Here is an 11,146-nt window from a genome sequence, read left to right as displayed (position 1 = left end):
AACATTCTTCAACTTTTTAAATAATTTACTACATTAATAAACATTTAAATGGCTGCTGGTGCTTAGTGTGTAAATGTTTCAGCACACAAACAAACACAAAAATGATTTTTCTAACACCTTAAAAATAGTTTACCATTACTCCAGTCTACATTCAAATCTTACACTTTAATTTAAATTCTAGCATACTGTGGAGTTTTGTGAACAAGTAATGCATGCAAATGTGTATAAAATTACTTTTTACACCAATCATTTCATACTTATGAGCTTTCCTCATTTCAATTTTCTCATTTAGTAAAATGTACAAAAAAGGAAACAAAAACTCCAGTTTAATACTCACTTTTCTCATTTAAAAAAAAAATGACACGTTGCTTTAATACAACAATTAAGTAGTTAGTTGATTTAAGGGAAAAAAGAGAGTTTTTGCAATGCTTTTTCTTGCCAATGCACTTGTTTCTCAGTTGCATTGCAGTTCATTAGAACACAATTCACAGCCAATGCACAGTTCATTACACTAAGATAAATGACTCCAAATGAAGCGAGAACTAACGCCTAACAAACTTCGCAGAATTACAAGCAGCACGACTAAACCTAAACCAAAAAAGTGTTATAGTGACATTTAAAATGTATACGGATGAGCTTCAGTGTCTAGATTTTTTCTAAACGGATATAGAGTATCGTGAGCAGATTTCAGAGAGGGTGAAAAAAATTTGTATTGCAGAGGGTGACAAAGTAGAAACCTTGAAACCTTCACTTCATAGACATTTATGTGTGTCACAGTTCATCTAAATAGTAATTCAACACCAAATCCCCATTTTAAACAAAATACACACATAAACGCCTTCCTATTGACTTGATCATCAACATTATGTGGATTCCATCTTCACAAACCCTCTAATGTGAAAACATGGCGACCCTTTGTCTCCCCCTTATTTCTCGGAGTGGTTCACCTCGTCCTTCATGACTGGCAGCCAGGGAGGGGACAGCTCTGGGATGTTCTTCTTGGCCTGGTTGAGGTGGGTCATGGCGGTGTACAAGCTGCCCCTAGAGTTCTGCTCAGGGTAGTACATCTCCAGAGCGGACGGGGTGCAGTGTCTGTGCTAGATTAGAAAGTAGATGTTTGCAAATAAAGGTTATATGGGAATACATTAACTAGAATGGAGAAGGTCAGACAGGTTCCGTAATAAATCAAACATAAAGGTAAATGTCACATACTGTACATTTACTACATTAGTGTGGCATGCTAATTACAGCAGCGGTATCTGCATCAAAAAAGGTGAGGTGGAAGACCCTGAAGGCCTTAAAGGGTTACCTCATTAATCACTTACCTCATTAATCACTTATGTCGTTTCAAACCCGTAAAAGCTCCGTTTGTCTTCGGAATCTCTGTGCTGCCGTATGCTCTTCTGGTTTATCCGTGCCACAAGGATGCACAAGGTTTCTACGTGTATTTAGCTTTGGTTTGAAAGAAAACAGCGCATTCTTGTGGCGCGGAAGACACAAGAGCATACACAGCACAGTGATATTGAGTGACACAGAGGAGACCGTTGACAAAGGAATTATTGAATAAAGTTGTTGTTTTAGTTTTCTTCGCTTACAAAAAGTGTTCCGGTCGCTACTATAACCCAGATTGCACGTCTGTGATTAATGACAAAATGTAAATTTTAGGGTGGAGTATCCCTTTAATCACAGTTTAGCCATGGTTAAGACTAATTAAAGACATTCTCACACTCCACCAAAGCTAATGCACCACTTCAGATGATACAATGTAATATGGACACATATCACACAAACAAAAGATGCAGTTCATATTAACCACTCTGCTCTAAAACCTAGCATCTCTGTGCATCAAACAAATTAAGTTCCTCACATGAAGCATATGGAAAACTCAACTCAACTGTATTGAATTGAATTATGTATATATGCTTATTAAATTCATAGTCCATCTTGCATTGATTGTATTGAAATCATTTATTATATATTTTTGGAAACTGTGATACTTTTTTCAAGATTTTTTGATAAATAAAAAGTTATACTTTTTTTTTTCTTTTATTCAGCAAGGATGTGTTAAATTCTATTTTGCATAAATGCTGTTCTTTTTAACTATTTATTCATCAAATAATTCTACAAAAATATCACAAGTTCCAAAAAAATATGAAACTAATGCTCCAGAAGGAAACAAGATGCATTAAGAGTTGGGGGGTGAAAACTTTTGAACACGATGAAGATGTCCAAACTTTTCTTATTTTGCTGAAATATCTTACTCAGGACAGTACTAAATAAAAAAAAAACAACAACATGCATTTAGTATGATTTTTCTTATTTTTTGAAAATTATTCCTATTTTCACAGATTTTTGCAAGGGGTTCCCAAACTTTCGCATGCCACTGTGTATATATATATATATATATATATATATATATATATATATATATATATATAAATAATTTTAATAAAAAAATTTTTATTATAAGCAGCCCAACTATTTCCAAAATGTATAATACATCAGCATATTAGCAATGGGTGATAGGACTGGAGCAATGGCTGATAATTCAGCTTTGCCTCATAGGAATAAATAATATTTTTAATTTATTTTGAACTGTAATAATATTTTACAATACTACTGTTTTTTATTTCTATATTTTTGATCTTACCGATCCCAAACTTTTAATAACGATTCAGTGACACACTCATGAAGACAGCAGCTAAGTCCAGAATTGCATACCATCTAGTAGGTACTACATTTGGTTTGAAGCCTACTTCGTGACTGAGAAGTACTTTATTTATTTTTTATATATATATATATATATATATATATTAGGGGTGTCGCGATATACCGGTATTGGCGATAACCATGATATTCAAAGCAACAATTATAGATATTGTGTTAATTTAGTGCGTGATGATATACCGGTATTAGCAATAACCGCAATACTTAAAATGAACAGTTCTCTTAAGATAACACCACATGTAAATACTCCAGTGCCAGTACCTGGTTGAGCTCCCAGGTGGCAGTACTGCTACAGTAGCAGCAGCGCGCCAGCGCCGCGTCAGGCACGATTCTGGTGAAGCAGGCCTACAAGCTGGGATTGGTAATGCTGCACTGTAATCATAGTTATTTATTTATATTTTTCATTATATTTTATTATTTGATATTGGTTTGAGACTGAGAGTATTTTATTTAGTGGAGAACTTTGCAGCAGTATTTTATTTATTATTCTTTTTTTATTGTATATACATTTTATTAAAAAGTATTTAAAAAAAAAAAGTGTATAGTAATAAACAACCTGCAGTTAAATGTTTGCATTTCTTTCCCTTACTGTACCGAAAATGAACCGAACCGTGACTTTAAAACAGAGGTATGTACCGAACCATGATTTTTGTGTACCGTTACACCCCAATATATATATATATATATATATATATATATATATATATATATATATATATATATATATACACACACACCCATACCCACACACACACACACACACATATACACACACAGTGGGTACGGAAAGTATTCAGACCCCCTTTTTCACTCTTTGTTATATTGCAGCCATTTGCTAAAATCATTTAAGTTTATTTTTTTCCCTCATTAATTTACTCACAGCACCCCATACTGACGGAAAAACACAGAATTGTTGACATTTTTGCACATTTATTAAAGTATTCAGACCCTTTGCTCAGTATTTAGTAGAAGCACCCTTTTGATCTAATACCAGGAGTCTTTTTAGGAAAGATGCAACAAGTTTTCACACCTGGATTTGGGGATCCTCTGCCATTCCTCCTTGCAGATCCTCTCCAGTTCTGTCAGGTTGGATGGTAAACGTTGGTGGACAGCCATTTTCAGGTCTCTCCAGAGATGCTCAATTGGGTTTAAGTCAGGGCTCTGGCTGGGCCATTCAAGAACAGTCACGGAGTTGTTGTGAACCCACTCCTTAGTTATTTTAGCTGTGTGCTACTGTGCTTAGGGTCATTGTCTTGTTGGAAGGTGAACCTTGGGCCCAGTCTGAGGTCCTGAGCACTCTGGAGAAGGTTTTCATCCAGGATATCCCTGTACTTGGCCACATTCATCTTTCCCTCGATTGCAGTGATGGTTGACTTTCTACAATTTTCTCCCATCTCCTGACTGCATCTCTGGAGCTCAGCCACAGTGATCTTTGGGTTCTTCTTTAGCTCTCTCACCAAGGCTCTTCTCCCCCGATAGCTCAGTTTGGCCGGACGGCCAGCTCTAGGAAGGGTTCTGGTCATTCCAAACGTCTTCCATTTAAGGATTATGGAGGCCACTGTGCTCTTGGGAAACTTAAGTGCAGCAAAATATTTTTTGTAACCTTGGACAGATCTGTATCTTGCTACAATTCTGTCTCTGAGCTCTTTAGGCAGTTCCTTTCACCTCATGATTCTCATTTACTCCGACATGTACTGTGAGCTGTAAGGTCTTTGTGACGAGTGGGGCGTGGCTGAGAGAAGTGGGAACAGGAGCGAGGCCGGTGGAGTGATTGGAGATGAGTGACACCTGTTCGACCCACCGGTCTCGAGTCCCACGGAGGAGATGGAAGAATATAAAACTGGAGCGACGACAGTGAAGGACGAGAGAGGACCAGGCCTGGACGTTGTTTTGTATTTGGTTTTTTTTTTGTGCATGTCAGTCATCCATGAGGGGCTGACGCGCTGTTTTGTCTTTATTTTGATTATTAAAGCTTTCATTTTGATTGTCTGCCGGTTCCCGCCTCCTTCTTCCTGAAGATTACAGAGTTTTTATTGTTACAGTCTTATATAGACAGGTGTGTGGCTTTCCTAATCAAGTCCAATCAGTATAATCAAACACAGCTGGACTCAAATGAAGGTCTGTAGAACCATCTCAAGGATGATCAGAAGAAATGGACAGCACCTGAGTTAAATATATGAGTGTCACAGCAAAGGGTCTGAATACTTAGGACCGTGTGATATTTCAGTTTTTTTTTTTATAAATCTGCAAAAATGTCAACAATTCTGTGTTTTTTCTGTCAATATGGGGTGCTGTGTGTACATTAATAAGGGAAAAAATGAACTTAAATGATTTTAGCAAATGGCTGCAATATAACAAAGTGAAAAATTTAAGGGGGTCTGAATACTTTCCTTACCCACTGTATACATATATATATATATATATATATATATATATAGTATGAAAATGGGTAGTATGAATGAATTAGACATACTATTAGACATGCCAAAGTTTTTATCAGATGTGTACTTCAGAATCTAGCAAAAGTACTAGGTCATCTGGTTACTCTTTACCAAATGTTTTATGAATATATAAATACATATATATATATACATATAAAGGGAGTCATTTGTTTTGTTCCTAAATGTATCATCAATTTTGAACAAACAGGTTGAATGAATGATTCAATGACTCATGCATAAAGCCAGTCAACTTGTTGCCACTTACTGGCATAGACATATTCGTCTGGTAGCTATATACCAGCATTAACTGATTATTCCTTCACACTGGAAGAAATTAGGATATGTTTCGAGGTAAAAAAATCATGTTGAGATGTATTAAATGGCTGGCAACCACAGGCAAGTTTTCAATAAAACTGAAGAAGTCTGATCTGTCATCTATATTTCAGAACAAAAACGGTTTATAAATTAGACCACTAAAGTTCTTAGTATGGTGTGTTTGATATAATGGGTACCTGGAGAACGAACCCCTCAGGGCAGCCGAGCTGATCATACCACAGCGTTTTATACATGACCAACAGCAGCAGACATGCCAGGAACGCCAAGGTGATAATAATCAACCCAGTCAGCTGGAAAACACAGACATTCACACATGTATTTATGCCTTCCATTTTTTATTTATACTCACATTTTCATATTGCCCTAACTAACAGAGAGACAAATGCAAGTTCTAAGTAGGCTGGGCAATCTGTCCTTGTCTTTTTTACCTTGAGCTTCTCTGACATCTCATCATAAAGGTTTATGTTTAGCTTCTTGATGCTCGGCACATACAGCCTCCTCTTCTTCTCCTTCAGCTGATACTCTGCTGTGGTTTTCACAATCACCTATAGAGTCACACAGAATTATGAATTAAGAATTATGTGGAGAGCCCAAGTAAAGTCAAAATTACATCTTGACCAAGTCTCAAGCGCTCTGACTGAAGCCAAATTTACTCTTTTGAGTAGTTGAGTTCAATTTGTTGCGGTTTCATTCTACATTAATTCCCTAAATATCAGTATAGGTACGTTTTGCTAAAATGTACAGTCGTGGCCAAGTTTTTATAATAGAAATTTGCATATACTCCAGAATGTTATGAAGAGTGATCAGAAGAATTGCATAGTACTTCTTTGCCATGAAAATTAACTTAATCCCAAAAAAACCTTTCCACTGCATTTCATTGCTGTCATTAAAGGACCTGCTGAGATCATTTCAGTAATCGTCTTGTTAACTCAGGTGAGAACGTTGAAGAGCACAAGACTGGAGATCATTATGTCAGGCTGATTGGGTTAGAATGGCAGACTTGACATGTTAAAAGGAGGGTGATGCTTGAAATCATTGTTCTTCCATTGTTAACCATGGTGACCTGCAAAGAAACGCATGCAGCTATCATTGCGTTGCATAAAAATGGCTTCACAGGCAAGGATATTGTGGCTACTAAGATTGCACCTAAATCAACAATTTATAGCATCATCAAGAACATCAAGGAAAGAGGTTCAATTCTTGTAAAGAAGGCTTCAGGGTGTCCAAGAAAGTCCAGCAAGCGCCAGGATCGTCTCCTAAAGAGGATTCAGCTGCGGGATCGGATTGCCACCAGTGCAGAGCTTGCTCAGGAATGGCAGTAGGCAGGTGTGAGCGCATCTGCACGCACAGTGAGGCCAAGACTTTTGGAAGATGGCCTGGTGTCAAGAAGGGCAGCAAAGAAGCCACTTCTCTCCAAAAAAAAACATCAGGGCCAGATTGATCTTCTGCAGAAAGTATAGTGAATGGACTGCTGAGGACTGGGGCAAAGTCATATTCTCCGATGAAGCCCCTTTCCGATTGTTTGGGGCATCTGGAAAAAGGCTTGTCCGGAGAAGAAAAGGTGAGCGCTACCATCAGTCCTGTGTCATGCCAACAGTAAAGCATCCTGACACCATTCATGTGTGGGGTTGCTTCTCATCCAAGGGAGTGGGCTCACTCACAATTCTGCCCAAAAACACAGCCATGAATAAATAATGGTACCAAAACACCCTCCAACAGCAACTTCTTCCAACAATCCAACAACAGTTTGGTGAAGAACAATGCATTTTCCAGCACGATGGAGCACCGTGCCATAAGGCAAAAGTGATAACTAAGTGGCTCGGGGACCAGAATGTTAAAACTTTGGGTCCATGGCCTGGAAACTCCCCAGATCTTAATCCCATTGAGAACTTGTGGTCAATCCTCAAGAGGCGGGTGGACAAACAAAAACGCACTAATTCTGACAAACTCCAAGAAGTGATTATGAAAGAATGGGTTGCTATCAGTCAGGATTTGGCCCAGAAGTTGATTGAGAGCATGCCCAGTCGAATTGCAGAGTTCCTGAAAAAGAAGGGCCAACACTGCAAATACTGACTCTTTGCATAAATGTCATGTAATTGTCGATAAAAGCCTTTAAATCGATAAAAACGTATGAAGTGCTTGTAATTATATTTCAGTTCATCACAGAAACAACTGAAACAAAGATCTAAAAGCAGTTTAGCAGCAAACTTTTTGAAAACTAATATTTATGTAATTCTCAAAACTTTTGGCCACAACTGTAGGTAGAGGCAGGATTTTTAAAGAGATTAGTTTGTAGGATACACAGGATGTTACTTCAGCACATTAAAATACAGAGAGCAAGCACCAACTACTATATCATGTCATCCTTTAGATGAGTCACTGCAAAGTTAAATTCAAACTCTGTATGCATTTCCACCCTTTGCACTTGCCTCCTACAGAGCTAAGAATAGACACAAGCCATCTGTGAGAGTCCTGACATGAGTGTGTATGCGTTTGCGAGATCAGATGGTTTGCAAAGTCTTTCAGTGACAAGCTGTATCATACTCAGTGACAACGAATCTTGATGGTGTCACATGAATTCTTTCCTTCGTGCCAGGCTATCCAGTAGGATCTAACGGGGTGGTTTCCACCATGTCTTTGATGGTATCAGTGGTACTGGATGTCTGCTGCTCCACCTCTCATCTCCTATGAAATTCTTCCCTTTAATGAAGTTCTATGCTGAGTAATGAATAACAGAGGTGTGCTGCTGTTTTTAATATGGCGCTATGTGTGGGTTCTGCTCTCTAATGCATGAATGATAATTACCTTATCAGGGAAAGGCTGCTGTAACTGGCCGACCTCCAGCGGAGTGATGAGGGGGATGTTGTCGAAACCGTCCTCCACCGATGGCTGTCTCTCCATCTTGTCTACCAGGTTACTGCCTAGTTTCACCATATCTGACGCAAACATACATGATTTGATCTTATATTCGAAAAAAATACAAACAAAAAATGACAATCAAAACAGAGATTTACAGAAATATCCAACTGAATGCACAAGTATGTCTCCAAGTATCTAAGTTTTCAGCAGTTATGTGTTACAACAGGAAGCTTTTGTGGTTTATTGTGATGTTGGCATCTATAAGCACATAAAATCAGTTTTTGTTTAACAAAACATCTACTTGCTTGGAGAGGTTTTTGGACCAGCTTTCCTTTCGGGAACTTTAATTTTATGTATTTTCTCAGTAAGGTGTGTCAAATGTGTTTAAACATTTTTTTTTAAGTAATATACAATATTTCCATAAAAAAAATTCTTATATACATTTTTCATAAAATGTATTATTTTATTTGAATACAAAATATTATAAAATGTATATGTAATATTTGTTTATTAATAAGTTTGAAGTTAATCTCAGACACACACACACACACACACACACACACACACATATATATATAGAGCTGCTTAAAAGTTTATGAACCCTTTAGAATTTTCTATATTTCTGCATATGTATGACCCCAAACCTAATCAGATTCTCACACACACACACACACACACACACACACACACACACACACACACACACACACACACACATATATATATATATATATATATATATATATATAATTAAATATTTATTTATTAGGAAAATTAAGAGTTATGATGCATTAACTATTTGACGTTACTGTATTTTCTCTTCCTTCCATAGGATTATTCACCTGAGAGGTTTTTGCATCTCTGATAATACTGCATCTGTTGTTGGTTCATATTTTCCATTTAGCACTAGTTAGTCAGTAAATATCTCTCCATTAGGTCTGTCTCTGAGGAGTCTGATGTTGGAGGACTGTGATGTTGTTACTCAGTTACTGTGAATCTCTCTCCATGTCATTATGACTCAGTGTGCGTGTTCACACACTTGCGTCTGTGCGTACTAATTCACCAACACACACTGTCTCATGTCTCACTCATTAGCCGACTGAGAAAAACATCTGATAGTTCACCCGCTCTCTCTCATTATCTTTCTCCAACCTAACAGGTTATTAAAGAGCTCTCTACAGAATACAAAACACATAAACACAACAATCACTAGTGATAGATGGACATGGCAGCCCACGTTAAGTCATTGTCGGTTTAGGGGCCAATAAAAGCTTGACTGATAAGACATTTCCATAATTCCTGTGATTCATTTTTAATTATTTTGAGTGGATTTTGAGCAATTATTGTTTGAGACTGGCTCAGATTAGCCATTTTTTATTTAAATTTGCATATCGAGATTTTAATTAAGCCAAAATATTGCCTGAGATATTAAAACACCAGTCATGCAACAAATATTTTTTATGTGCTGAAATTGAAATAGTTTTTTTTTTCATTGTAGCCTACATTAAGCTTTAGTGGCAATTTATTTAAATGTATAATTTAACAGATTTATTAATTTTAATAATTATAGATATAGCTATCAGCATATAGCTTGCTGGAAAAAAACTGTTTTTGTAATTGTTAAAGACGCACAATTTATTTATTTTTTTTGGACAATGCATTACATTTGAAACTGTATTTAATAAATGCACGCTCCTATTCTCGCACAATCGCTTAACGTGAAAGACACTGCAGGCCACGGAGTAGGCGTGTTTTATTGGCTCTTCCACCACACGAGCCCCTCACTGGCTCTATCAAGGTTATCCGAGATGCCCAATGTACAGCAGCGCATCAGGATGTGTGAGGCATCACCGATGATTTCTGCGCTGTCTCTCAAATAAGCTTCGACCACAGACCAATACAGCACCACTGAACACGTATCAAATCATAAACAACGTCATAATTCATTATATGACATACAGACAAGACAAACATAAGCATTTAAGCGTTACTTGTAATTCATCATACGGCATTTCGCGCTCATCAATAATGGGCTGTCGTTAATATTACGCAACAGCTGCGCGTTTACTGAGGCATTATACGTCCACATAATAATGGATGCTTTTTTCCCTTTTCTTATGGTGCACTAAAAGGACTAATATTATTTTTCGATTGGGAAAATGTAATAAATTCTACGCTGCCTCCCGCATTGCTGCGCTGCCCAGAGGTTAGGAAACGACGGGCATCGAGGAATACAGCCTACGATTAGGTTTTCGTCGGAAATGAATGAAAAAGAGATACTCACTGCTTTGCTTCTGCGGTTGTCCTGCCGATGCTGATGGAGAGCTACTGTTGTTATGGCGATGTGTGTGTGTGTGTGTGTGTAAGCGCATCCGCTCCGTCGCTGCTGTATGATGTCAGCTGTATCGCAGCAGATAACTGGCTGATCAGTGGGTCAAATCCCCTTTTATACATTCATATTTACTTCGAGAATATGCGTTGAGTGGTTATGTGAAGGAAACGGCATAATATTTTCAGATATGCTGCAAAAGAGAGTCCTTGGGGCTTAGGCGGATAACTGTGGAATTGAAATTAAAATATGAAATGTAACAATATGTGTAAAACACGGTTGACTCGAAACGTGACATTTAGCAATAGAAGTCATTTGGTATGCTATAGTTATTTCATTTAATTTTATGTATAATCTAGATGATCAAAATGTTCATTTAATTTTCTTAGTCTAACATGCATATAGGGGCTAGTTGTCACACACACACACACACACACACACACACACACACACA

General features: G+C 37.4%; 1 protein-coding gene across 1 annotated transcript; it reads right to left on the bottom strand.

Moving 5' to 3' along the window:
• Positions 1–614: 614 nt before the first annotated feature.
• Positions 615–10,770, bottom strand: LOC132142693 (neuronal vesicle trafficking-associated protein 1-like). The gene is made up of 5 exons (XM_059552755.1): positions 10,648–10,770; positions 8,310–8,440; positions 5,933–6,049; positions 5,681–5,794; positions 615–1,097 (listed from the first exon to the last, which is right to left on the bottom strand). The coding sequence occupies exons 1-5, from the start codon at positions 10,733–10,735 to the stop codon at positions 927–929; spliced, it is 621 nt and encodes a 206-aa protein (XP_059408738.1). The 5' UTR covers positions 10,736–10,770; the 3' UTR covers positions 615–926.
• Positions 10,771–11,146: the final 376 nt, after the last annotated feature.

The sequence above is a fragment of the Carassius carassius genome, chromosome 6, assembly GCF_963082965.1.
Source record: "Carassius carassius chromosome 6, fCarCar2.1, whole genome shotgun sequence".
Classification (NCBI taxonomy): domain Eukaryota; kingdom Metazoa; phylum Chordata; class Actinopteri; order Cypriniformes; family Cyprinidae; genus Carassius; species Carassius carassius.
The sequence above is the reverse complement of the archived record's forward strand: the minus strand, read 5'-3'. Positions and strand labels throughout refer to the sequence as shown.